General features: G+C 34.6%; 6 protein-coding genes across 7 annotated transcripts; 3 read left to right on the top strand and 3 right to left on the bottom strand.

Annotated features, from left to right (window-relative positions):
• Nucleotides 1-268: 268 nt before the first annotated feature.
• On the top strand, nt 269-1,708 carry LOC139096436 (rabankyrin-5-like). 2 transcript variants are annotated; one of them, XM_070648261.1, is made up of 2 exons: nt 315-452; nt 529-1,708. In XM_070648261.1, the coding sequence occupies exon 2, from the start codon at nt 570-572 to the stop codon at nt 1,659-1,661; it is 1,092 nt and encodes a 363-aa protein (XP_070504362.1). In that variant the 5' UTR covers nt 315-452; nt 529-569; the 3' UTR covers nt 1,662-1,708. The 2 variants fall into 2 exon arrangements, with proteins under 2 accessions (XP_070504282.1, XP_070504362.1); XM_070648181.1 differs by having other exon boundaries at nt 269-1,708.
• A 440-nt stretch (nt 1,709-2,148) lies between these two features.
• LOC139097265 (leucine-rich repeat-containing protein 70-like) lies at nt 2,149-4,525 on the top strand. Its single transcript, XM_070649097.1, has 2 exons — nt 2,149-3,788; nt 4,494-4,525. The coding sequence occupies exon 1, from the start codon at nt 2,518-2,520 to the stop codon at nt 3,772-3,774; it is 1,257 nt and encodes a 418-aa protein (XP_070505198.1). The 5' UTR covers nt 2,149-2,517; the 3' UTR covers nt 3,775-3,788; nt 4,494-4,525.
• A 1,434-nt stretch (nt 4,526-5,959) lies between these two features.
• On the bottom strand, nt 5,960-9,705 carry LOC139096969 (uncharacterized). Its single transcript, XM_070648766.1, has 2 exons — nt 9,665-9,705; nt 5,960-8,666 (listed from the first exon to the last, which is right to left on the bottom strand). Exon 2 carries the CDS (start codon nt 8,647-8,649, stop codon nt 7,375-7,377), a length of 1,275 nt encoding a protein of 424 aa, XP_070504867.1. The 5' UTR covers nt 8,650-8,666; nt 9,665-9,705; the 3' UTR covers nt 5,960-7,374.
• A 744-nt stretch (nt 9,706-10,449) lies between these two features.
• On the bottom strand, nt 10,450-11,421 carry LOC139085618 (sericin-1-like). Its single transcript, XM_070633752.1, has 2 exons — nt 10,963-11,421; nt 10,450-10,569 (listed from the first exon to the last, which is right to left on the bottom strand). The coding sequence occupies exons 1-2, from the start codon at nt 11,419-11,421 to the stop codon at nt 10,450-10,452; spliced, it is 579 nt and encodes a 192-aa protein (XP_070489853.1).
• LOC139096340 (uncharacterized) lies at nt 10,678-12,923 on the top strand. Its single transcript, XM_070648075.1, has 2 exons — nt 10,678-10,734; nt 11,508-12,923. Exon 2 carries the CDS (start codon nt 11,535-11,537, stop codon nt 12,897-12,899), a length of 1,365 nt encoding a protein of 454 aa, XP_070504176.1. The 5' UTR covers nt 10,678-10,734; nt 11,508-11,534; the 3' UTR covers nt 12,900-12,923.
• Nucleotides 12,924-20,832: 7,909 nt separating this feature from the next.
• On the bottom strand, nt 20,833-22,931 carry LOC139096865 (carboxypeptidase N subunit 2-like). The gene is made up of 2 exons (XM_070648654.1): nt 21,958-22,931; nt 20,833-21,462 (listed from the first exon to the last, which is right to left on the bottom strand). Exons 1-2 carry the CDS (start codon nt 22,913-22,915, stop codon nt 21,110-21,112), a joined length of 1,311 nt encoding a protein of 436 aa, XP_070504755.1. The 5' UTR covers nt 22,916-22,931; the 3' UTR covers nt 20,833-21,109.
• Nucleotides 22,932-27,547: the final 4,616 nt, after the last annotated feature.

Here is a 27,547-nt window from a genome sequence, read left to right as displayed (position 1 = left end):
CACATCGTAAGACACGTCGCAAGACACGTCACAAGACACGTCGTAAGACACATCGTAAGACACGTCACTTAGATATGTGATTAGATATTCAGCTATTTCTACGTCGTGTACCTACCCGAAATCCATAAAATTCATCCATAATCTCTTAAATACTTTAAAACGTAAACAAACAACTTGAAATTAGCTTTAATCATCGTATTAAGCAATTAATCTTATCAAAAATACTCAAAATTGTCACACAATGTCATTCATTATTGCCTTAAATTCAGCAACTGTTGGACGTGCTTTACATCATCAGCATGAAAATAATTTGTGAATTAAGTGACTTTACATTCAATCACGGTGAAAAGTCATACGGATGTTGGATAAAAAATCAAAAAATACCAGAAAATCAACAGCTTCAAATAGCAACAAGTCATGAGACTGTAATGTCCAATAATGATGTACATCATGTAAAGTTTGACAAATGTTTTGTGACAAAAGTGCCAAAAGGATTGACAAAAATTTTTCCAAATCTTAAAATTTTAGACATTTATGACTCGGGATTGAAGACAATCAGCAGGTCTGACATGATTGAGTACGAAAATTTAGAGAAGTTCCTTTGCGAGAGGAACGACCTTGAATTCCTGCCGGGTGACTTGTTTGAAAATTTTAAACAATTAAATTGGATTGATTTTTATGGAAATCAATTAAAAGTCATTGAATTAAACATTTTGGACAGTCTGGATGGTATTGTGCATGTCATATTCAGCAGTAATCCAAATTATGATAAATGCTACTCAATATACCCAATTTATAATCCAAATTCGACACTTGAGGATGTAAAATGTCAAATTTTTGAGAAATTTTTCACGTCCAATCCGCAAAAAATTCAAAAATTTTTGGACAAATTTGACAATCCGATGGATATGCTTAAGATTTATGACTCGAGGGTCAAAAATGTCGTTGCCAAGTCAAACATTTTGGACATAAAATTCCGACTGTTGGAGGAAAAGTTGGAAAAATTATCGCAAGAATTGGAAAATGAGAAAATTAAGAAAATTGACATGGCGAAAAATTTTCAGGAACAAATTGACTATTTGGCATTAAAAGTGCAGTCGGGACTGTTTGTGGACTTTAAGACTTTCATCCTCAATGAATCCACAAAGGACTTTCGCATCCAAATTGCCGACCGTGACTTTCAAGTCCATAAATTCCTACTTGCAGCTCGAAGTCCAACTCTGGCTGAATTCCTTAAAAACAACCCTGATGCTGAACATTTCAAGCTGTTGGACGTGCCAGTTGAGATTTTTGAGGTTATTTTGAAATTTCTCTACACTGATGAACTTCCAGGTGGTGATGGAATTGACTTTTTGGATCTATTCTCAGCCGCAGCTAAGCTAAAGATCCAAGAACTGACAAACTATGCAGCAACAAAGCTTCTTGACCAAATCACAAACCAAAATGCACTTAATGTCCTCCACGAAGCTGAAAAGTACGGACACAATGAGTTAAGTCAAGCAGCATTTAATAAAATCAGAAGCAACTATCCCAGGATGGAATTTAAGGATAAATGGATGAAACAGCCAGAAAAGCTACAAAAATTCATTGATGTGATTCACAAGAAAGCCGATGCAATGAAGGAAATTGAAACTGTTTTTCATCATTTAAATAAAAAGTGAATTTATTGACTTTTTTGGTACAAAATAAAATTGATTTTTGCAGTAAATGTGCAGCTGTGAGTTTGTATTTAATTGATGAAGGGTAATTAAGATCTGTTGGGGACTTTTGGGAGCTGTTGGGAGCTATTGGGAGGCATGTGGAAGCTGGTGAGAGTTAGTAGGAGCTGGTAGGAGCTGGTAGGAGCTGGTAGGAGCTGTTAAGAGCTGGCAGGAGCTGTTAAGAGCTGGTAGGAGCTGTTAAGAGCTGGCAGGAGCTGTTAAGAGCTGGCAGGAGCTGTTAAGAGCTGGCAGGAGCTGTTAAGTGCTGGTAGGAGCTGTTAAGAGCTGGTAGGAGCTGTTAAGAGCTGGCAGGAGCTGTTAAGAGCTGGAAGGAGCTGTTAAGAGCTGTTAAGAGCTGGTAGGAGCTGGTAGGAGCTGTTAAGAGCTGGTTGGAGCTGATAGGAGCTGGTAGGAGCTGTTAAGAGCTGATAGGAGCTGGTAGGAGCTGTTAAGAGCTGGTTGGAGCTGATAGGAGCTGGTAGGAGCTGTTAAGAGCTGATAGGAGCTGGTAGGAGCTGGTAGGAGCTTGTGAGAGCCGGCAAAACCTTAAATGGCTATATCTTACTGTTCAAGCTATCAAATCATAAAATAAAAGCATCATTAAATATGATTCATACTTTGTGGTCGCTACTACAAACTCTATGATGATTAAATTCCCCAATATGGTTCATATGCTATCAGAAACTGAACAGCTGTTCTACAATCTCATTTAATTATTCATATTTTTCATGATCTAACTACACACTGAGCTGTCATATTCACTAATTCATTAGCATTTGAAGTTGTTTCTCTAAAATATCCAACAAAAATCCTTAAAATGGCTGTTTTGTGTGAATTTTCTAAGCTGTCCTTGCCACACGGTGATCAGTTCTACTGCTGTGAGGTCAAAAATCAAATAATACCAAACAATAAGGAAGTAAAGCTCATCGAAAGCTTCCAAAATGTCAAAATTAATAATGACGTCATCGGCGTTAAGTTCAGCAACTGCACAATCACTAAAATTCCATCTGGACCGACCAAAACATTTCCAAATTTAAAGATTCTCATCATGACAGGCTCAAAAATCAAAAAAATCACCAAAACTGACTTGGCTGAGTACAAAAATTTGGAAATAATCATCTGTGATGAAAATGACATTGAATCCTTGCCTGGTGACTTGTTTGAAGGTTTTTGGAACTTAAAATTCATTTCCTTTGCCATGAACAAGTTGAATGACATTGAGCCTAACTTACTTGATGGATTATCGGACCTAAAGCATGTCAATTTTAAAAATAATCCAAAATTTAATAAAATTTACTCAATTTATGCTGTATATAATCCTAATGCGACTCTTGATGACGTCAGGAATCAAATTTTTGAAAAATATTACGGAAATATTGAAAATGTCAAGAAAATGATGGAAAATTATGAACAGCATATCCAAAATTTAGGACATAATTCAACAATATCTGATGCTGATTACTACAAACTCATTAATAAGCTACAAACTGGAATATTTGGTGACTTGGAAGCTTACATCCTCAACGAGTCCACAAAAGACTTTAATGTCATCATCAATGACCGTGTATATCCAGTCCATAAGTTTCTGCTTGCTGCCCGAAGTCCAACTCTGGCTGAGGTCCTTAAAGCCAACCCTAAAGTTGAGAATTTAAAGCTTTTGGACATTCCAGCTGTGATTTTTGAGGTTATCCTTAAATTTCTCTACACTGATGAACTTCCAGGTGGCAATGGGATTGACTTTTTGGATCTATTCTCAACTGCTGTCAAGTTGAAGATCCAAGAACTGAAGAATTATGCTGCAGAGAGGATATCCAGCCAACTCAATGAAGACAATGCTTTTGAGATTTTAAATCAAAGTATTAAGCATAAGATGCATGACATAAAAGATAAAGCATATAAGATGATTAAGAAAAAGTATCCAAATTTTGTGGTTAAGGATGACTTGTCATTAGATCCTGAAAAGCTGTATAAATTCATCCAAAATTTTAAAATGAAGGAGGAAGCAAAGCGAAAGTACGAAGACGAAATACGAAAGCTTGATGAACAATTTGGAAGTTCCACCATGACTGACTAGTTGTGTGTCATGTAGTAAGGAATTGACATCTCCTAACAGGCAAAGAGACTGCTTTTAGGTACCGTAGGAGTCTTTCTGTGCCAGGAATGCATGCTCTATGTCTGTTAAGGAATCAAGTCAACCTGTCTATTTCCTATAATTTTTCAAAAATTGCTTGCCTTAATCAGAGTGTGGCTGTGTCAAAAATGACCGTTAATTTTTTTTCAAATTTTAAAAATTCAAATTTTTTTTGACCGTTATTTTTAGTTTTTTTTTTTTTGTAACGTAAATTTTTATTTTAAAATAAATCGAGTTCGAATTTTCGAATGTCGAAAAACTCGAATTTGAGACGGCCACGCTCTGGTATTAATTAATCAATTTTAAATGGCACATGATACTAAAAATGTCAAGGATGAGGCTGGTCTCGAAAAGCATATGGCTTAAAAGTGGTTCGACTTGACAGTGAATTGAGGCTGGATATCATAGAATCTTGAATAGGACCAGATTCATGCTGACTTGAGGATGGATTTTTGGTCATTTTTACGTCATGAGTCTGATTCCACTCATTGACTCCAAAAACGTGGAATTTCCAAAAACCACTCGGATTTTCGACCATGTCACCTTCGTATGCCTTCTTTGGTCACACTCCCTAGCAGGCAACGGACCTGCTGTCAAAATCAGAGCTTATCTAGTATATTTAAGGTAGCCAAGCTCTCGACAGCATGTCATTTGCCTTTTAGGGACTGTCAGACCCAAATCAAGCCTAGTCAACTCATTTGACACATTTTTGATGCCAAGTGCCACATCACTGCTTGCTGTACCCTTCATCCCTTTGGTGTTTTTATCAAGTCATTCAAGCATACTCATTATAAATAATAAAAATTGACTTCACAATGACTAAATTGTTGTTAATCATGCCATAAGTCATCAGTTACAGTTGTTTTTTGAGTAATTCATGTCAAACTGAGACTTAAGTTTGAACAGATTGGATTAAAATTGACAAAATTAAAGATTATTTAGTGTCCAAGTCAAAATATACAGAACAGTAAGTGCCAATTTAGGAATAATATGAGAATTGACCCGAATAGACAAGGAGCTGCTCATAGGGATGTTGATACTCAATTATATTGATTGAGTTAGAGTGTGGCTTTCTCAAAAGCGACCGTTAAATTTTTTCAAAAAAAAAATAATATTTAAATTTTTTTTGACCGTTATTTTAAATTTTCTTCGTAACGTAAATTTATATTTTAAAATATGTTGAGTTCGAATTTTGTCGACAATCTAATGTCGAAAGACTCGAATTTGAGACAGCCACACTCTGGATTGAAATTACTCATAAACACGCTGATCTCGCTGAGCATGCTTATTGCCTGTTGGGGATGAGTAGGATAAGTCGGTTAATTGGTCCGGAATCTGACAATAGGTTGGAATAGAGGTTAGAATCAGGGATGTAGCTCAGACTGTGGAAATGACGAATTTAGTCATTATTTTTTATTTCAAAAAATGACCGTTTATTTTTGAATATAGAATGACCGTTATAAAATTTCCAAAATTTTTTATTGTTAAGGAAATCCAAAAATCAGAGTGTGGCTGTCTCTAAAACGACCGTTAATTTCTTTCAAAATTCAAATTTTTTTTGACCGTTACTTTTATTTTTCAACGTAAATTTTTATTTTAAAGTAAGTTGAGTTTTGAAATGTTCGAATTTTTTGACAATCGAATGTTCGAAAAAGTCGAATTTGAAACGGCCACACTCTGATTGAACCAAATCCAACTCCAAGTCCGAGTCACACCAGCCTGGTTTCAAATTATGGACCGATTAACTTACTGAAGCTGCTTAGTGACGCTACAACCTTAATAATCCCCAGAAATGACAACAACATGTGAATTTACAAATTTTCATCTCCAACACGACGAAGTCCTTTACGGATGTGAGATTAAAAATCAAGTAATAATTGAGAATAAGGAACTGCGACTACGTGCAAAGCTTCTCACCGGTAAAGCAAGTCATGATGTCAATACCGTAAAGATTGACAGCTGCATGATCACCAAAGTTCCACAAGGACTCACAAATTATTTCATTAATTTAAAGGTCCTGAACATTAGTGACTCAAAATTGAAAAAAATCACTAAAAATGACTTAATTGAGTATAAGAACCTGGAAAAGTTCATTTGTATTGACAATGAGGTCGAATATCTGCCATATGACTTATTTGAGGATGTCCAAAATTTAGAATTTATTGATTTTAGTGGAAATAAATTAAAAGTCATTGAACCAAACATTTTTGATGGACATGATAAGATTAATCATGTCAATTTACGTCGTAATCCAAATTATAGCAAGTGCTACTCAATTTATTCCGTCTACGTCCCGAACGCGACTCTTGATGATGTCAAGACTCAACTTTATGATAAATTTTTGTTAAATTCTCAACAATTGAAGGCATTAATCAGTAAATTGCAGAAGAATGTCCAAAGACCAACAGCATCCAAGTCAAGTCAGGATCTTAAATCCATTGTCTTAAGGCTCAAAGTTGAGAATCAGCAACTTAAAGACACAAATGCCAAAATTAAAGCTGATTTTGAGGCTGAAAAGCTTAAAAATGAAAAAATGACTTTGAACCTTGAAAATGGAATTTTTGGTGAACTTGCAATTTTTATTCAAGATGAGACCTTTAAGGACTTCCGCATTAATATCGACGACCAGGAATTTCCAGTCCACAAGTTCCTGCTTGCTGCACGATGTCCAACTCTGGCTGAATTACTGAAAAACAACCCTGAAGTTGAAAACCTTAAATTAATCGACATTCCAGTGGACATTTTTGAGGTTATTTTGAAATTTCTGTACACTGATGAACTTCCAGGTGGAGATGGGATCAACTTTTTGCATCTTTTTGCTGCTGCTGGTAAGCTCAAGATCCACAAATTGAAGGACTATGCAGCAACAAAGATTACTGACCAAATTAACGCGGATACAGCATATGAAGCCTTTAAACATGGATACAAGTACGACCATAAAAGATTAAGGGAGCGTGCATTTATAGAAATTAAGAAAAAATATCCAAAAATTGAGTTTAAGGATGAATGGTCAATTGACTTGGACAAGATGACAAAGATCCTTAATGGATTTAGAAGGAAAGAGGATGAAATTCAGAAATTGGAAGAGGAAATTCAGAGAATTAAGGATGAATTTAGTTATTTGACAATGGATTGAGGTAGGACATGAGGATGTGAAGCTGTATACTCAACATATTATTGGATTTAGTCATTTTATGCAATTTTGTCGCTTGACATTCTGAAAATTGTTAATAAAATTTGAATAAAATCATCGGAAATTATTGTCATTGGCTGGTTGGCAGAGATACATCTAACAGGGATACATCAACATCAACAGCTGTTTCCATGCAACTTTTTAGGGATTTTACAAGCAGATTTAACAGGATTTTGGAGTCCGGACTTCACATTGGAGGACATTGGAGTCTTGCCAACTCTGTGCCATACTCAGCACACTCAGATTCAGGATATTGAGAAAAAAAACAGCTGTTTATTTGTCCCAAGCACCAATTTTTATTAATCTACAATCTTTACACAGATTACTACGTTATTTAACCCCAAATTTGATTAATTATTGAACATTTCTTCCATTATCCTGTCAGCGTCTTCCTTGCGTTTAATTTGGAACATAAAAGCATCAAGCTGATCCATATCGACAGCCAATTCAAGTCGGAAATTTACATTTGGATATTTCTTCTGCAGAGCTTCATATGCTTGATATCTCATCTCATCGTGATTGTATTTGTTGCTTAATTTTAGAATTTTTAATGCATTTTCAGCATTAATCAACTTTATAATTTTTAATGCTGCAAAGTTCTTCAGTTCCTCAATCTTTAACTTCTCAGCAGCAGCAAAAAGATGAAAAAAATTGATCCCATCGACACCTGGAAGTTCATCAGTGTAGAGAAATTTTAAAATAACCTCAAAAATGCCGACTGGAATGTCAATTAATTTAAGGTTTTCAAGTCCAGGGTTGTTTTTCAGCAATTCAGCCAAAGTTGGACTTCGTGCAGCAATCAGGAACTTGTGGACTGGGAAGTTGTGGTCATCAATTTGGATGTGGAAGTCCTTAAAGGTTTCATCAGCTAGGAAGTTTTTGATGTCTGATTTTTTAAGTTTATGAATTTCAGACTGCAACTTTTGATTTTGTGCATTGACGTCATCAACTGCATCCTTAAGGTTCTTAACCTCAGCATTAAGTTCAGCATTTTTGTCCTTCAAATTCTTGTTTTCCTCCTTAACTTTGAGTAAATCTTTAGTAGTTTTGGTTAATTCTTTACAAAATTTAACCATAAGCTCGTCCTTAACTTCTTCTAGTGTCGCATTTGGATTCCAATCACTAAATTGTGAATAAAATTTTGTATAATTTGGATTACCCCTAAAATTCACATGTTTAAGGTTATCAAGTCCATCCAAAATGTTTGGTTCGATGAGTTCTAATTTGTTGTAACTAAACACAATAGCTTCCAGGTTCTTAAATCCATCAAACAGGTCACCTGGCAGGAACTTAATATCGTTATAGGTGATGTTAATCCTTTCAAGATTTTTGTACTCAGCCAAGTCAGACTTGGTTATTGTTGTTAGTCCTGAGTACTGAATGTATAAGACTTTCAAATTTGGAAAAATTCTTGTTAATCCTTGCGGTACTTTTGTAAGCTTGCAATTACTTAAATCGACACTCTCAACATGTTCATTTCGTCTATCAGACTTATGTGTTCCATCGGGTATTATTGTTGTATTTTCAGGAATTGTTTGATCATAAAATCGACATTCATAAACTTTTTTATTACCATAATATGTAAAGCCATAGTAGCTACACTTAACTTTAATTTCTGATCCCATTTTTAATTAGAATTGGTCTAAAAAATATCAAAATTTGTTGAAACTATGCTTTCTCGATATCGGAACCGGGACCGAGATATCCCGGGAAAGTCCCGTCTTGGATACAGTAAGATCCAATAAAATCCAGGTCACTTCCAGGTCACTTCCAGGTCACTTCCAGGCCCAAAAAACAAGATCCAGTAAGATCCAGGTCACTTCCATACCCAAAAAACAAGATCCAGTAAGATCCAGGTCACTTCCAGACCCAAAAAACAAGATCCAGTAAGATCCAGGTCACTTCCAGACCCAAAAAACAAGATCCAGTAAGATCCAGGTCACTTCCAGACCCAAATAACAAGATCCAGTAAGATCCAGGTCACTTCCAGACCCAAATAACAAGATCCAGTAAGATCCAGGTCACTTCCAGACCCAAAAAACAAGATCCAGTAAGATCCAGGTCACTTCCATACCCAAAAACAAGATCCAGTAAGATCCAGGTCACTTCCATACCCAAAAAACAAGATCCAGTAAGATCCAGGTCACTTCCAGACCCAAAAAACAAGATCCAGTAAGATCCAGGTCACTTCCAGACCCAAATAACAAGATCCAGTAAGATCCAGGTCACTTCCATACCCAAAAAACAAGATCCAGTAAGATCCAGGTCACTTCCAGACCCAAAAAACAAGATCCAGTAAGATCCAGGTCACTTCCAGACCCAAAAACAAGATCCAGTAAGATCCAGGTCACTTCCAGACCCAAATAACAAGATCCAGTAAGATCCAGGTCACTTCCAGACCCAAATAACAAGATCCAGTAAGATCCAGGTCACTTCCAGACCCAAAAAACAAGATCCAGTAAGATCCAGGTCACTTCCATACCCAAAAAACAAGATCCAGTAAGATCCAGGTCACTTCCATACCCAAAAAACAAGATCCAGTAAGATCCAGGTCACTTCCAGACCCAAATAACAAGGTCCCGTCTCGATCCCATCCCGGTTCCAATTACAGCATTAATTAAATTAAATTAAATTACTCACAATAATTGCGTATTTACTTCCTTTCCACACCAGATATGAACTTAGAATGAGTCAAAATTTAGCAAGTAACCGATAAGATAAGACTTAAGCCACAATCCACAGATAGTATGGATAACATTAAGTTACTGTACAAAAAAATGTTGAACTGATAAGAGAGGAATTGACAGTAAGTATGACTCAATGCTGTCCTTTTGTATGTGCTGTATATCCATCGGGAGTACAATTCAATAAAACAGACCCTGACAGGCACAGAAGGCAGGACAGGCATCAGCACATGGAGTCACCTCCACATTGAAGTCCTTCCAACTCTGTCCAACAGTCTCGATTTTCGAGATCGACACTTAGACCGGAACCGATAAGTTCCGATTGACTAGACAACGACAGGTCAGCTTTAGGTATCATCAGCAATAAAATAGCATCAGTGCCAAATATCCTGGATTCAATCTCAGGTCATGTCAAGTTATCTAAGGACCCACCTCTCAACTACCCCAATTGCATGCTCATCTGCAGTCATGCTCCATGACTCAGCACTTCTGGTCGGATGAGTGTCTTGGTCATGATTAATTTGGCTGTCTAGTCTCCAATGACTTACTACATCTTCAATGTCACCAGAGTGTGACTTTCTCTAAAGCGACCGTTAAATTTTTTCAAAAAAAAATATTTAAATTTTTTTTTGACCGTTATTTTTAAATTTTTTTGTAACGGAAATTTTTATTTTAAAATAAGTTGAGTTCGAATTTTTTCGAAAATCAAATGTCGAAAAATTTGAATTTGAGACAGCCACACTATGACTTGATGTCCAACTGTAAAAATTCACCACAAGCCACATAGCTGCTCAATTCACACATTTTAACTTCTTTTTCTCTTTGAATTGAGTCATTTTGGACACTCAGCTGATCATCTGCCTGTTATTGGATGTTTGCAGTGTCAATTAACATTTATTAATATTGACTCTTTTTTTTAAAAGCTAAAATTGAGTCTTTTTGTGCTCATTTTCTCAGTTTATAGTTGATGTGTTGATGTGAATGGAAGTAATTGATTTGTTGGACATTTTTTTGATGTGATTTAAGGTAAGGAACTGATTAAGATGATCAAGTGTTGTTAGATTGGGCATATTGGGTCATTAAAATGTGGTTCTGGCACACTTTAAACTGGCAAAATTCATGGTACAGAACGATCACCTTAAAGTGGTCTGTTTGCCTGTTAAGGTACTTGACTGACTGTCAATTCTGGCACGAAATGGTTAATCGATCAAAAATATAAGTGAGATGCGAAGTGACTCTGAGTTGGGAACGAGCGGAACAAGCAGAACCAGGTGATTGATCGGAACCAGGAAATTGAGCGGGACGAGCGGACTCACGTGAACGAGCGGAACCATGGGATTGAGCGGAACCAGCTGATTGAGCGGAACCAGGAGATTGATCGGAACCAGGAGATTGAGCGAAACCAAGAGATTTAGCGGAACCAGAAAATTGAGCGGAACCAGAAAATTGAGCGGAACCTGAAGATTGATCGGAACCAAAGGATTGAGCGGAACCATGGGATTGAGCGGAACCAAAGGATTGAGCGGAACCAGGAGATTGAGCGGAACCAGGAGATTGAGCGGAACCAAGAGATTGAGCGGAACCAGGAAATTGAGCGGAACCAGAAGATTGAGCGGAACCAGAAAATTGAGCGGAACCAGAAAATTGAGCGGAACCTGAAGATTGAGCGGAACCAGGGGATTGAGCGGTGTTAGTTCTGTACCATGAAAGCATGTCCTTTGCCTGTTAGAACCATATATCTTAAATATCCTCAATTTTAATCTATTTTACCCAAATTTGACTACTTCCTTCACTTTTAGTCGTTAAATCCCATCAAAACCTCAATAATGGAACTCCGCTGTCGCTTCATTGACTTCACATTTGCCCACGGTGAGAAATTTTACGGCTGTAAAGTTGAAAATCAGCAAATCATCGACCAACATTGTCTAAAATTCATCGGTAAGCACGAGAAAGGCAAGACAGATGATGATGTGCTGTATGTCATGTTCTATAACTGCAACATAGCCAAAATACCGCAAGGAATCACCAAACATTTTTGGAATATGAAAATATTGGACATAGATCGATCAAAATTGAGGACAATATGTAGACATGACTTAAATGAATATCGGAAGTTGGAGCGACTGATTTGCTATAAAAATGAGCTTGAATATCTGCCGGGTGACTTGTTTATGGACATTAAGTTGCTGGACTTTATTGACTTTTGTGGCAATAAATTGAGAATTATTGAACCAAACATTTTGGACTGCCTGGATAGACTTAAGAATGTCAATTTTGGTATGAATCTTAATTATGATAAATTTTACTCGGTATATCCAATATACAGCACAAAAGACTCACTTAATGACGTCAAGTCACAGCTTGTTGACAAATTCTTCCAATTGGAACCAAAAATTATTGAAAATTTCCTCAAAAAATGTCAAAATCCAGTCAAAATGTTGAAAATGTTCAGCACAAGATCCACAAATTCAGCCATAAAGTCAACAATTTTGGAATTTCGACTTGATTTTTTGGAGAAAAATGTCGAAAAATTGACAGAAAATTTAGAAGCTGAAAAAGTCCAAAAAATGGAAATTTTAACAAATTTTCAGCATCAAATTGACAGCTTGACATCGCAGCTGACGACCGGCATCTTTGGTGACCTTAAAAGATTCCTTCAAAATGACAACATTAAGGACTTTACAGTCAAGGTCAATGACCGGAACTTCCGCGTCCACAAGTTCCTGCTTGAAGCTCGAAGTCCAACTCTGGCTGAGGTCCTTAATGCCAACCCTGATGCTGACAATTTAAAGCTTTTGGACGTGTCCGATGACATTTTTGAGGTTATTTTGAAATTTTTCTACACTGATGAACTTCCAGGTGGTGATGGGATTGACTTTTTGGATCTTTTTATTGCTGCTGGGCGGTTGAAGGTTGAGGAACTGAAGAATTATGCTGGAATGAAGCTTGTTGGTCAAGTTGATGGACATAATGCACTGGAATTATTCAAATTAAGCAGCAAGTTTAAGCATAAAGTGCTGAAAATGAAGTCATTTGAGGAATTGAAGGTAAAATACCCAAAATTGAATCTTAGGGATGAATGGATTGAGGATGCTGAGAAAGTTATGAGAATTATTGACAGATATGAGAGGAAGGAGGAAGCTATGAGGAAAATTGAGATGGAATTTGAGGATTTAAAAGTTAAAATTTAATAAATTATTAATTTTTGTGGTGAATTTTGTGGTGAATTTTTTTGGTGAATTTTGTGGAATTTGTGACTTTTTTTTTGTACTTTTCAGCATGTAGCACATGGAAGTGGACATTCCTTGTCTTATGCCTTGTTAGATTCTTATGTCTGACATCTTAACCACTAATCCATAGCTGAATAATTCTCAATGAAAATTGTACATTTTTTTGCGGTCAAATTTGCATAAATTCTTGAGTATTTCTGTCATTTCCGTCAATTCTGAGAGTCTTCCTAAGATTTCATTCAGTAAATTGATGTGTATATTAGGCTATCAGTAAGATTTACAGCTATAGATTCTACATTAATTTCTCAGAAGCTCAGAATTTCAAGATCGATCATTCTGTGTTAAGCAACAATTTGGAAAAGGTATGAGCATTTTGGATAATGCTTAGGATTGTGTCATCTTGGGTGGAGCTGAAGATTTTGTCTTCTTGGGTCGAACTGAAAATTTAATCATCTAGCTGAAGATTTGGTCATCTTGGGTCGAGCTAAGGATTTGGTCATCTTGGTTTTGAATCAGGATTTGGTTATCTCGGGTCGAGTTATAATTAAGTCATATTTTATTCTAATTTAATGATCACAAATCATCTAAAATTCAATCATATACATAGCTAGTTCTAAAATTGTACCTCTAAATTTGATCATGTGTAGTCAATCATGAATGTCCATATCTCGAGAAATAAAAAAAAATAAAAAAAATTTAATTTTCATTCAAAACCATCACAAAATGAGCGTAAAAAATCAATTCTTCATCATCATCATCTAATGTCTCACTTATTTCTATAAAATTATTTAATTTTCTTCATCTTTTCATTCTCGACATCCAAAAATCATCCAAAAAAGACTAAAAAAATGGAAAGGAATCTCAACAATAAATCAGAATTAAAAGAATAAAGGTCTTCAATTTCTTTGAGATCTTCATCAATTTTTATTACATTTTTTTTACAATAATCGAGCACATTTCATGTCCATTTGAGATTCTTATACCTGGAAATTGGAAATAAAAGGCGTGGATACTCAAAAAATGGATATTTATGACCCAAAAAAATGGTGTGGCTTGATAGACTGTTGGAAATGATGAGCTTAAATGCTTTATTCTTAACTAAGCGTTGATGGCTATTTGATTCCATTTAAAGCTTATGAGATTAATATGAGAATTGGAACTGCTGCGATAAGCTTTGAATTACCAAGTGGGTTTTAATGACTAAATTATTGACGCGATATTCTATTTGCCAATTTTTCAGACATTCTTTCTATTTGTTCATATGTGATGGAATTAATTGAGTTATCGACCCCAGGAGATCAAAATGCAGATCCAGTTCAGATGATCGAATTATTTAGCTCGACTCTAGATGACCAGATTCTAGCTCGACCTGAGATGACCAAACTCTGACTAATGACAAAATGACCAAATCTTCAGCTCGACCCGAGATGACAAAATCCTAGCTCGACCCAAGATGACAAAGTTTTCAGTTCAATCTGAGATGACAAAATCCGAGATGGCAAAATATTAGCTCGACCCAAGATGACAAAATTTTCAGCTCGACCCTAGATGACTAAATTTTAAGCTCGACCCGAGATGACAAAATCTTTAGCTCATCCCGAGATGACAAAATCTTCAGCTAAATTCTAGCTCAATCCGAGATGGCAAAATATTAGCTCGACCCAAGATGACAAATTTTTCAGCTCGACCCAAGATGACTAAATTCTAGCTTGACCCAATATGACAAATTTTTCAGCTCGACCCTAGATGACTAAATTTTAAGCTAGACCCTAGATGACCAAATTTTCAGCTCGACCCGAGATGACAAAATCAATCCTAAACTTCAACTTTCAAAATCAAATCCACAATTAAAGTCTCATTAATTAATGTCAAAATAAACAGCAAATCTTGCTCTGTTCCTACACACAAGAAATGTATTCACCTTTTGCATATCGCAGCTGTCATTGCCGTTAATACATTTCATCTAATCTCATTTTCGTTTTTTTTTTTCGGACGAGTTAAGCAGCCAAAAGACATAATTTTTTAATTTCACTTTTCATATTTTTTTTTTGTTGCCATTTTCATCGCCATCAACAACAACAAAATTTATTCGTCGTCGTCGTTGTCTCATTTCGCATCATCGCGTAAAATGTCATTAAAATTTAGGTGAACCATCTGGCAAGTGTGTCGCACAGAAAGACAGGCTGCTTCTTGTTCTTAACTTCTTAACTTATGTGTCGTAGGAAAAAAAAAGTAAACAATGTGTGAAATTTAATTATAATTTTATTTTTTGTGTCATCCACTCATTTGTGCTGTTCTGTTCTGAATCGCTATCTCCTTCTCTGTCTCTCTGCTTGTCATATGGATGTGCTGTCGATTTTCTTCTTTTTCTTGCTAATTTGATTAATTTGCGCAATTATCTAGATTTTAACAAATTTGTAGAAAAAATTTAATTTTTTTCCGAGATGATCGAATTTTTTGCCGAGATGATCAAACTTTTTGCCGAGATGATCGAACTTTTTACCGAGATGATCGAATTTTGCCAAGATGTTAAAAAATTTACCTAAAAGATTGAATTTTTTGGCGAGATTGTCAAATTTTTACCGAGAAGATCAAATTTTTTACCGAGATGATCAATATTTTACTGAGAAAATCAAAACTTTTTGATATTTTTTACCAAGAAGATCAAACTAATTGTATAAAAAATTACCGAGAGTATCAAACTACCGAGATGATCAAGCTTTTACTGAGAAGATCAAATTTTTCTGAGATGATCAAATTTTTAACCGAGATTATATATTTTTTTGCCAAGAAAATCAAACTAATTGCATAAAAATTACCGAGAATATCAAACTATTTGCCGAGATGATCAAATTTTTTACCGAGATGATCAATTTTTTTACCAATAAGATCCAATTTTTCACCAAAAATTCAATATCAGCCAATCCGTCGATCAATCTCATCACCAATCCTCTTTACCACACAGAACTGCGCCCAAAATATCTCATCATCATCAACTTCCACTTCCACAATTCTTTTTATATTATTCTGATCGAGTTTTTTTTTTACGATTTAATTTAATGTAATATTATTTTTTTCGGGAATCTCTCTCTCTATCTTTGCGCGCACATATGTGTCTCATTGTGGGTGGTCTCGAGAGCTCTACGAGCTCATTTTCTTCTTCTTCATCATTTCTTACTTCTCATTTCATTTCAATTTTTTTTTTTTTATTTTATTTTATCTCAATCTCTCATGCCTTATGTCTCTTATAATATATATTAATGAGTATGGTGAATGGTTTGGGTTGGGTTTGTGAATAAAGCGCATTTTTTGGAATTTTACTTGAACCAGCTTGTGATTCTATACAGCTTGACTCAAAAGAACCAAATTTAGCAAGACCGAAAGGATATAACTCAGCTCGACCCAAGAGGATCTAATTTTAACTCGACCCGAGAGGATCAAATCTTAGCTCGACCCGAAAGGATCAAATCTCACCTCATTCCGAGAGGATCAAATCTCAGCTTGACCCGAGAAGATCAAATCTCAGCTCGACCCAAAAGGATTTAATCCAGTTCGACCCGAGAGGATGTAATCTTAGCTCGACCCGAGAGGATGTAATCTTAGCTCGACCCTAGAGGATCTAATACAGCTCGACCCAAGAGGATTTAACTCAGCTCGACTCGAAAAAATCAAATCTCAGCTCGACCCGAGAGGATCAAATCTCAGCTCGATCCAAGAGGATTAAATCTGATTTCAACCCGAGAGGATAAAATCTCAGCTCGACCCGAGATGACAAAATTCAGCTCGACCCGAGATGACAAAATGCCACTAAATCAGCACTCACAGGGCATTCTGAAATTCCCGCATTAATCCATACGAATCATGTGTCTCTATATATGTACATCTGTGCCTGTTTACGATCCCGGGTCATCATAATTCTCAATTCAATTTTTCTTTTAATTTTTTTTCTCCATGTTCTTCTCCGTACTGAGAAAGACGTTTAAATTAATGAAAAGATTGAGGAACAACAATGAAATTGACTTGATTGACATGATGAACATACAAAATGCAATAAAGGAACGAAGTTCTTTATTGTGACGTCATTTAATTGACTCGTTTCTGGTGAATCCAAAATGAGATTCTTTCCTGTTAATTGTAGCAATTCTTACAAAAATTAATCGATGTACGATGTCAATGCTCAAGAGCTGTTTCACAGATGTTTTGCCTTTTTTTTCTTGCCATTTTTTTTGTGATAAATGTGGACGATTTGTTGAATGATTAATGTGAATTATTTGTTTTATGTAGGTGATGTTGAGTTATTGGATATACTTGATCTTTAACTTATTTGAACAATATTTTGCTTTTTATAAAAAAGGTGGTGAGTTTGGTGAGTTTGGTGGATTTGGTGAATTTGGTGAATATGGTGAATATTGTGAGTTTGATTTAAAAACATAAATTAAACATTTGGTCATCACATGGTGAATTTTTGATTTGGTCATTTCAGATTTTAATTTAAAAACTTGGTGAGTTTGGTGAATTTTAGATTCAGTCATCTTAGATTTCTATCCAACAAAATTTTTATTCGATAATTTCTAATTTTTATTCAATAATTTGATAAATTTAATAGTGTTCATTTTTGAATTTTTTAAATAAGGTGAGTTAGGTAAGTTTGGTAAAATTGGTGAGATTGGTGAATTTGTTTAAAAAAATTGTTCAGTCATTTCTGATTTTTGTTCAATAATTTAGAAATCTTGAACTAATTAGATGATTTGGAGAAATTGGTGGGTATGGTGAATTTGGTGAGAAAGGTGAGTAAGGTGAATTTGGTGAGAAAGGTAAGTTTGGTGAATTTGGTGAATAATAAAATTCGATCACCTCAAATTGTCCTAAACAATTCATCCACACACTCCTACTCCACTCATCATTCTCACCAAAATTCAATCTGAATGAATGGACATTAAAATGCTAAAATATGCAAAAAAAAAAATCTAGTAAATGGAGAGTAAAAGTAGATAAAAGTGACGTATCAATTAACGCCTGCGGTTTCATTCGGATCATTTTTTTAACGACCACTAAAAGCGATTGAAAATTTCCTTAAATTAGCAAAAAATAATTCAAACGGGAATTGAAAGAAAGAGACAAGAGAAATGAGATAAAAAAGCAGATGTTTCTGATGAAATTTGATGTGAAATTTTTTATTATTCAGTCACATATAAAAAAATATAATAATAAGAATTAATGCTATTGGAATGGGAAATGAATTGGAAGATTGATTGAGTCAAATAAATTTCTAAATTGATTGTGAATTTTTGTGTATCGAATGGACAGTTTGGATATTGTTGGTGACTTTTTAGGTTTTGAGATTATTTTCTGAGAGGATCAAATTTTGATTGATCCTAGAGGACCTAATTTGGCTCAATCCAACAAGACTGAATCTTGCTGACCCAAGAAGACTTAATTTGACTCGATCCGAGAAGACCGAATTTTGCTCGACCCAAGAAGACCTAATCTTGGTAAACAAGATCAAGTTTCACTCAACCCGAGATGACAGAGCTTAACTCGATCCAAAATGACAGTTTTTAATCGACCTAAAATGATCAAATTTTGCTTAATCCGAGATGACAGAATTTCGCTCGACCCAATATGATCAAATTTTGCTCGACCCGAGATAACCAAATTTTGCTTGATCCAAAATGACAAAATTTCGGTCGACTCAAGATGACAAAATTTCACTCGACCCTAGATGACAAAATTTTTCTCCACCCGAGGTGAACAATTTTCGCTCGATCCGAGATGACTAAATTTCAATCGACCTGAGAAGATAGAATTTCGCTCGACTCGAGATTAGAGAGCTTCACTCGACCAAAAATCATCAAATTTTGCTTGACAAAAAAAAGATGAATTTCTATCTTGGCCCAAGAAGACCGAATCTTAATCAACCCGAGATGATCAATTTTCCAGCTCGACCCAAGATGACCAAATCTTCAACTCATTCCAAGAAGACAGAGTTTCATTCTATCTAAGATGACCGAGTTAGCTCAACCAGAGATGTCAAAATATTCAGTACGATCTAAGATGAAAAAATCGTCAGTTTGACTCGAGATGATTAAATTTATATCAAACTGAATTTTGCTCGACCCGAGATGATTAGACTTTTTTGAACCCAAGATAACCAAATTTTACTCAAACAAAAATGACAAAATTTCGCTCGACCCAAGATGACAAAATTTTACTCGACCCAAGATGGCAGAATTTCGCTCGACCCGAGATGACCAATTTTTTTTTTACAACCCAAGATGACCAAATTTTACTTTTTTATAAAATTGAATTAAAAAATTACGACAATCTCCCTTATAGATCAGTAGCAACAATAAACCCATTCACATTCACATTAAATAATAAAAAAAAAAAAGTCAGCAATAAAATTAAAACCGACATAAACACAAAAAAAAAGTCACTGGGCAACCACCAAGCCAGCCAGCCATGCCAAGCCAGTAAAGTAAAATAATTTTTACGTAAGTGATCCCATCCAACAACAACAACAACAAGTCAGGCAACAAGCAATAAAGAAGAAATAAAGACATAAGGTAAAATGGCAAGTAAGCGACCCAATATATAGTTGTGGACGGGGATGGAGGACCACACACGTCGTCTATATGAAAAATTTTTTTGTTGAGGCCACACACATACTGAACATTATACAATTCATATCCGAATATCTCCATCTCACTCACACATATATACATGCATGCATGTGCTCGATCTCTGTTCCTCTATATCCATTTGGACTTGACTTCTACTGTGTGCAAAAATATGTGTGTGATTATCGACTGCTGTCTTCATTTGTTTTGTTGTTCCTTTAATTTGTAATTCCTTAACATTTTTTGTTTTGTGCTGCTTGCTGCCATTTGTGCCTGCATTTCGTTTATGAATTATTGCATATGATGACTTTTTCGGTTCTGGTGAATAATTTGGGATGGACGGGCTTGTAAAATGGAAGGAATAAATTAAAGGCACACAAATACAGAGGAGATTATGAGGGACTGAATGTGTTTCAAGGTTGAATTGTGAGATTTGTGGTGGATTTTTATTGAGGAACAGAAATTGAAGGATTGGAACTTTTTTTGGGTGAAATTTGATGAATTTTGGTGAATTTGGTGAATTATTGAGCGTCTGGAGTAGCTCTGGGTGGCATCCTAATCCAGAGGTGGACAACCTGTGTGTCATGGTACTCTAGTGATTAACATGAATACCAAGCGGTCAGACACTCCAGTCAATACAGTCAGTACAGTCAGTACCTGGGACCAGATTAACAATCAACTAACCTAGTCGTAGACAACCTTTGTGCCACGGCACACGTCATTAATAATTCTCAATCCAAAGCCTAACACATCATCCAATTCATAGCATTTACAGAAATATTTGCAAACACACTAGTGTATCGCGACACACAGGTTGTCCATCACTGAGTTAGTCAATCTAAAATGTCAGTCTCAATGATAGAAGTGACTCAGATCTGATGTATTATTTAGTTGAATTCTTTTATTCTGTCCTTATCTAATCTGGACTGTAGTATTTGTGGTAATCAGGTTGTCCACACACATCTCACATTTCGTAAATGGGGTAGATTTAGGGCAGTTGCGGACAACCTGTGTGTCGTGGCACTTTAGTATATTGTCAAAAGGTTTCAAAACTGTCATGAACCATGTCCAGTTTTGATCATTTTTACAACCAAATTGTGTCATGTCACAAAGGTTGTCCACCACTGCCATAAATAAACCAAGCATCCAAGTCTAGAATTGATCATCAAATTTAACTTGCACTTTCCATAAGGCACTACTTGTCTTTGCTGTAAAAAAATCAATCAGTGCCAATAAATTAGCTTATTTGCACTTCAATAATCAGCTACAGTCAGTTGGTCGATGACAAAAAAATCTGTTAAAAAATTTATTTTTCATGTAATTTGAGAAGATTTAAAGTAAAAAAAATTGTGCAGAACGTCTTCATGTGCTGGCCATTTTAACACACAATTAGAGACTTTATCCTTAAATTTACTGGACTGTGTACGTGCGGTCGGTCAAGTGTAAAAAAGGCATTGACTCAAAATCGGGTAAAAATTTGAAGCAACGACTCAAATTTGAGGCATTGAATATTGATTTGGGGATTGTTCGGAAATTACGTAACTTTGCTCTTTAGTGACAGGAACAGGGACGGGTTGTCCAAATTAGGAATTTATCCTCAAGATCTTCAAGTGCTGTACTCAACTTGCTGGTTATGTTCTTTAAATTGCTAACCTCAATTTGGAGTTGCTCATTTTTGTCCTTTAATTTGTTAATTTCATCCTGCATTTCAGCATTTGATTCCTCAAGCTGGCAAACTCGATCGATTAGATTTTCGTCAGAGCAACTTGGGGATTCAGGTGTAGTTGAGTCAGAAGTTGTGGCAGGCATCGTTGTTGTTGTTGCTGATGTTGTAGGCACTGTTGTTGATGCTGATGTTGATGGTGTTGTTGTGGTAGTTGTTGTTGTAGTGGTCGTTGTTGTGTCTGAATTATGAAAAACAATAGAAAATTAAAATTTTAAAAAAATCGTTGCTTTAATTATGAATCATTGCTTTAAATATGAGTCGTTGCTCCAAAAATTCTGCCTCAATTCTGAGTCATTGCTTCAAATTTTTACTTTCATTTTTGAATCGTTGCTTTAAAATGTCTAATTTTAAGTCATTGCTTCAATTTTGAGTCATTGCTTTAAAGTTTTGCCTCAATTTTGAGTCAATGATTTGAAGTTTTGCCTCAATTTTGAGTCATTGCTTCAAAAAAAAAATTTACTCAATTTTGAATCGTTGCCTCAAAGCATTCCCTCAATTTTGAGTCCCCGCTTTGAAGCATTGCCTCAATTATGAGTCCCCGCTTTAAAGCATTGCCTCAATATTAAGTCACCACTTCAAAGCATTGCCTCAACATTAAGTCGCCACTTCAAAGCATTGCCTTAATTTACTTATAACCCATAAAAACCTTAAATTAATCAAAAATCTGACTCACCAGTCACCAAAATTTTATAATTCTCAAAGCACTGCCTTAGTTGATTCCTCATGTACTCTTTAGTCATCGACTCATCAACAATATCAGCATTAACACATTTATTAAACTTGATATCTAATCTCTGTACACCAGTATTATCAATAAATGTCTCATCAATTGCGTCAATTTGATTGTTGTGTACAATCACTTCCTTTAATGCCTGCAATGATCCAAATGAGTCAGCCTGAATGACTTTAAGCTTATTGCCGTGCAGATACAGTTGAGTTAAATTTGTTAATGACTTAAAGACATCCACTGGCAATTCCTCAATTTGATTTGATATCAGGAACAGCGTCTTAAGTGACGTCAGTTCCTCAAACCATTCAACTTTTAAGTCCTTAATTCCGTTAAATTGTAAATTTAAAATATTTAAATTAATTAAATTTTTAAAAATATTTCCCGGTAAATTTGTAATTTTATTATTCATCAGGTTCAGTTCCAGCAGGTTCCTTAATTTTGAAAATATTTTTTCCGGCCATTCCGGCAACGTGTTGGCACCCAATGCCAAGTATTTAAGCTCCAAATTCTCAACAAATGAATTTTCGTCAATTTTTAAAATTTTATTATTATTTAATGTCAAAATTTCAAGCTTTTTGCAGTCTGTGAAGGAACTGACGTCAATTGATGCAATCCGATTCGACCAGCTGTCAATTTTTAAGGTGTTCCTGAATGTCGCACAGACAATTGACGGCATATTTGTGGAATTGGCACCGGTAATAAAGACTCGACGGATATCGTCGTTGCCAAAGCCTTGCATGTGATTCCCACGAATGGAACTGAAGCTGTAAAGTCCATCTGGATTTGTCATATACAGTTGACATCGATAGACTGATTCCGGGTCAGTTCCGTAGCTGCATGACAATTCTTGACCGAAAATTGACGAAAAGGCACAAATTAAAATAAACAGCTTTACTTCCATTTTATATGAAGCTTCACTTAAGACTGTGGACATGCCCGTGCAATTTTATCGGATTTTATTATCAGCATGCAGTCATTACACCACAAATGTTGTTGACTGATTTTTTGAAATTTTGATAATAATTTTATTGCGATAATTGTCATTGTGATGGATTTTATGGAACTAAAGGTTGTGGAACTGATTAAAATGTTATTTATTAGGTCTGTACTGTTAATGGCGATTTTGTAGGTGACATGGCATGTCCTCTAGGTGAAATGGACATATTCCAGAGACTGAGACAGAAACCGAGACTCTCCGGGAAGTATCAGTCTGTGTCTCGACATGGAGCATATTCAGTGGGGGAGGGGTAAGGTTGGAAGGTCGAAGGGTCAAATCCCGACCATTTTGGAACAACTTCTTCAATTCTCCAGGTCCAAACTGCATCAAAATTCAAAAAATGTAAGACCATGCCCCTGAAGCACACCCAGAAGATGCTGATGAATATTTTACCCCGGGGCGCTCGACATCCTCGACTAGAATTTGCCTTCAAGCTCTCCAATCATCTCCAGTCACGTGACATCAAGCAATAATTTTGATTTAAATTTTTAATTAAATTTTTCAACATTTTTTCTTCATCTTTTTTAATTCCATCAAAGCAAGGCACAGCCTGAGCCTCAAAAAGAAACGGTAGCTGCGTCTCTTGTTCCTTCATTCTTCATTTAACATTTTAATATAAAAAAAAAAAGTCAAAAAAGTCAGTTGTGCCTGTTTAAAGCCTTGCCTTATAACATGTTATAATAATTTACGGACCACACACAGCCTGACTGCCTCATTATAAGCACAAAAGAGTAAAGAAGATTATGTTGGAGTTAAAGTCAAATCGAATTAAGTTAAGTCAAGTGATAAACAGCACAGAAATTGAGTGAGTGAGATGGAGATAGAGTCAGTCTTTTTTTGACCTAATCGGGGCTGTTCTGACATATTTATTATTGGAACTGAAAATAAAATGTTTAAAATTTAATATGTGTGTATTTGGAATATTAAGTCACATACTGTGCGCTGTGTGCCTTTCTGTATGCTTGATGGATTCATTATTTTTTTTTTTTTTTTTTTTTTTGGGGTAAAATTAATTTTTTGTGAGAATTTTTTAAGATTTTTTTTTTTTTTTTTTTTTGAGGATTTATTGTTGTTGAATAGAAAATTGATTAATTAAGAATATTTAAATTTTTGGAAATATTTTGAAGCGGTGACTTAAAATTGAGGCAATGCTTTGAATTAATGACTTAAAATTAAGGCCATGCTTTAGATCAATAACTTAATTCAAAAGCAACGATTTGAATTAAAAGCAATTTTTTGAAGCAATGATTTAAAATTAAGACAATGATTTAAAGCAACGGCTTAACAAAAAGTCAATTTTAATTAACAACTCAAAATTAAAGCATTGCTTCAGATCGGCGACTAAAACTTGAAGCAATCAGCGACTCAAAATTCAAACAACAATTTAAAACAATTTTAAACTAAAACAACGTCTGAAAACCATGAATCAATGATTCAAAGTCAGTGCTTTGAAGCAATGACTCGAAATTGAGTTAATGACTTGAAGCATCGACTTAAAATTTAAATAGTATTATAAATAGATAATTCAAATTTGAAGTAATGATTTAAAGAAACGACTCGAAATGAAGGTAATGATTTGGAGCAATGATTTAAAATTGAGGTAAAGCTTTACAGTAGTGACTCAAAATGGAAAAAATGTTCTAAATATTACTCACAATTGAAGCAGTACTTTGAAGCGAAGACTTAAAATTAAAGCAGTGCTTTGAAATTGAAGCAATGCTTTGAAATTTTATTAATTTAAAATATTTAAAATTCTAGTTATTCAAACTAGTCTTAATGTTATTCAAGGAACTGTTTCAGCTAATTAACTCAATTCTAATTAAAATCTCACATCGCAGCCTCAAATCTATTTCCCTAATTAAGCGTAAAAGAAGCCCCACAAAATTCCACGGATTCAAAATTCTCAGAAATTTTCCAACTTCGATCTTCATCACCTTCATCGGTTCCCGCATCACATTCCATCCATTTTTAATAAATTCTTAATATTTTTTTTGGGTCCTCTTATTTTGGGATCCATTTTCAGTCATCCGTAAGAAACTTAAAAATTATAAGCCAACAGCCAGTAGCAGAAATGAATATCAAAAGTGGCAACTAAAAAAAAAAGGCACGCATCGATGGCTGTTTATTGGCGGTAAAACATCAAAGGAAATCCCGCATGAGACTTTTTTGCTGTGCTGTGTTTGTGATTTAAATTGTTGCCGTTTTGATTTACATTTCTTGGTTTTTTGGGTTTTGTTGCTCTGATTTGCTGCTTTTTTGGAGTTGTGATATTTATTGTTAGTTTAACCGAATTTTGGAGGCTTTATTGGACTTGAAATTGACGCAAGATATAAATGAGCAATTTTGTTTAAATTCAGCTGATTCAGCAAGTTCAGCAAGTTCAGCAAGTTCAGCAAATTCTGCAAATTCAGCAAATTCAACAATTCCAGCAAAATCAGCAAATTCATCAAATTCAGCTAATTCAGAAAATTTAGAAAATTCAGCAAATTCAGCAAGTTCAGAAAATTCAGCAAATTCAACAAATTCAGCAAGTTCAGCAAGTTCAGCAAATTCAGAAAATTCAGCAAATTCAGCAAGTTCAGAAAATTCAGCAAATTCAACAAAATCAGCAAGTTCAGCAAATTCAGCTAATTCAGCAAGTTCAGAAAATTCAGCAAATTCAACAAAATCAGCAAGTTCAGCAAATTCAGCTAATTCAGCAAGTTCAGCAAGTTCATCAAATTTATCAAATTCAGCAAATTCAACAAAATCAACAAAATTAGCAAGTTCAGCAAATTCAGCTAATTCAGCAAGTTCAGCAAGTTCATCAAATTTATCAAATTCAGCAAATTCAACAAAATCAACAAAATCAGCAAGTTCAGCAAATTCAGCATGTTCAACTAATTCAGCTAATTCAGCAAGTTCAGCAAGTTCAGCAAGTTCAGCAAGATCAGCAATTCAGCAACACAATAACTCAACAATCCAGCAACAAAGCCAATCACGGAAGTTCCAAATTACGAAACAGGAAAAAAACAAAAAAACAAACAAAAAATTTGAACCCTTAAAAGCAGTTCCGTCCGTCCATAAAGAAACACATCAATAAAAAAAATGACGTGTAAAATGCAAACATCAAAGAAGAATCAGTAGCAAGCACAAGAGTAGCATTTTATCGCCTCACAAAAACATCTCACATTACAGACAGCATCACAAATCTCAATGGTCACGTTCAATTGAGTATAAAGTAGCTATGAAGCTACTGCCGGTCCGCAAAGACAAATACAGAATAAAATATAAAAAAAAAAATGAGTCAAAAGTGCCGCTTCCGATCGTCTTACATCAATTAGCTGGTCATTTAGCGTCGATGAGATAAGTGAATGGGTAAATGTGAAAATTGAGTGGATTTAAGGCTGGAATAAGGAAGGCTGAAACAAAGGAATTGAATTGAGTTAATTTATTTGAGGATGTAGACTGTCTGGGGGTTGATTTGATAAGATATGGCAGGTAATTTAGGCAATTTTAGACGATGAATTTTGAATTTTGAAAGAAAAAAATTTAACGATCAAAAGAAATTTGAATTTTTATGTAAAAATAATTTGAATTTTTAGTACAAATTTTTGAAATTAATTTCGAATTTAAAAAAAAAATCAACAGCCAAATAACATTCGAAATTAATTTTGAATATCGAAATAAAATTAACGATCAAATATAATTTGAATTTTTCGAAATACACGTTCAAATTTTCAAAGTTAATTTCGAATTTTCGAAATTTTAAATTTTAATTTTTAACGGTCAAAAATAATTTGAATTTTTTTTTGAACTTTCGAAATTTATTTCGAATTTTTAAATAAAAAAAATTTAACAGTCAAAAACAAATTTAATTTTTTTGTTTTAATTTTCGAAATTATTTTGAATTTTTAAATAAAAATTTTAACGGTCGAAAAAAATTTGAATGTTTTTATTCGAATTTTCGAAATAAAAAATTAACGGTCAAAATTGTTTTGAATTTTTTTGTTCGAAATTTCGAATTTTTTCAAAAACTAAGAAGAAAATTTTTAACGGTCAAAAGAAATTTGAATTTTCGAAATTAATTTCGAATTTTTAAATAAAAAATTTACGGTCAAAAATAAATTAAATTTTAACGTTCGAATTTTCAAAATTAATTTCGAAATTTCAAAATGTAAATTTAACGATCAAAAAAATTTGAATTTTTATGTTCGAATTTTCGAAATTATTTTCGAATTTTTCGAAATTTAAATTGTACAACATCCAGTCCTTCAAATCCCATCCAACAAGTTCCCATCAACATCCACAAAACTCAATCTGACTTGTCATTTTCCCATGAAATCTTTATTTATTCTACAACTTACTTAAATGAGCAAATTAATGCTTAACTAACTTCATCCATTATTGTACAATAGAAAATCAACACCTAACATTAAGGAACAAAAGATTTTGCCGAACAATTCAACATTTTTTTTTTTTTTTGTAATAATTTTCATCTAATTATGGAACAACTTTTTGTGGATTTACAAGAATGCGGAGAATTTGTTGGCATTT

The sequence above is a fragment of the Chironomus tepperi genome, unplaced genomic scaffold (assembly GCF_022539635.2).
Source record: "Chironomus tepperi strain 1889 unplaced genomic scaffold, CSIRO-AGI_Ctep_v1 contig_7, whole genome shotgun sequence".
In the NCBI taxonomy this organism is placed as follows: domain Eukaryota; kingdom Metazoa; phylum Arthropoda; class Insecta; order Diptera; family Chironomidae; genus Chironomus; species Chironomus tepperi.
The sequence above is the reverse complement of the archived record's forward strand: the minus strand, read 5'-3'. Positions and strand labels throughout refer to the sequence as shown.

Excerpts from the sequence above, each read along its gene's own strand:
- LOC139096436 (XM_070648181.1), top strand. The coding sequence starts at position 300 with ATGAAAATAATTTGTGAATTAAGTGACTTTACATTCAATCACGGTGAA.
- LOC139097265 (XM_070649097.1), top strand. The coding sequence starts at position 2,518 with ATGGCTGTTTTGTGTGAATTTTCTAAGCTGTCCTTGCCACACGGTGAT.
- LOC139096969 (XM_070648766.1), bottom strand. The coding sequence starts at position 8,649 with ATGGGATCAGAAATTAAAGTTAAGTGTAGCTACTATGGCTTTACATAT.
- LOC139085618 (XM_070633752.1), bottom strand. The coding sequence starts at position 11,421 with ATGCTTTCATGGTACAGAACTAACACCGCTCAATCCCCTGGTTCCGCT. Across the intron at positions 10,570-10,962 it reads CACCTGGTTCTGCTTGTTCC|GCAGATGATCAGCTGAGTGT; the intron begins GCTCGTTCCCAA and ends ATCCAATAACAG.
- LOC139096340 (XM_070648075.1), top strand. The coding sequence starts at position 11,535 with ATGGAACTCCGCTGTCGCTTCATTGACTTCACATTTGCCCACGGTGAG.
- LOC139096865 (XM_070648654.1), bottom strand. The coding sequence starts at position 22,915 with ATGGAAGTAAAGCTGTTTATTTTAATTTGTGCCTTTTCGTCAATTTTC. Across the intron at positions 21,463-21,957 it reads TTATAAAATTTTGGTGACTG|ACACAACAACGACCACTACA; the intron begins GTGAGTCAGATT and ends TTCATAATTCAG.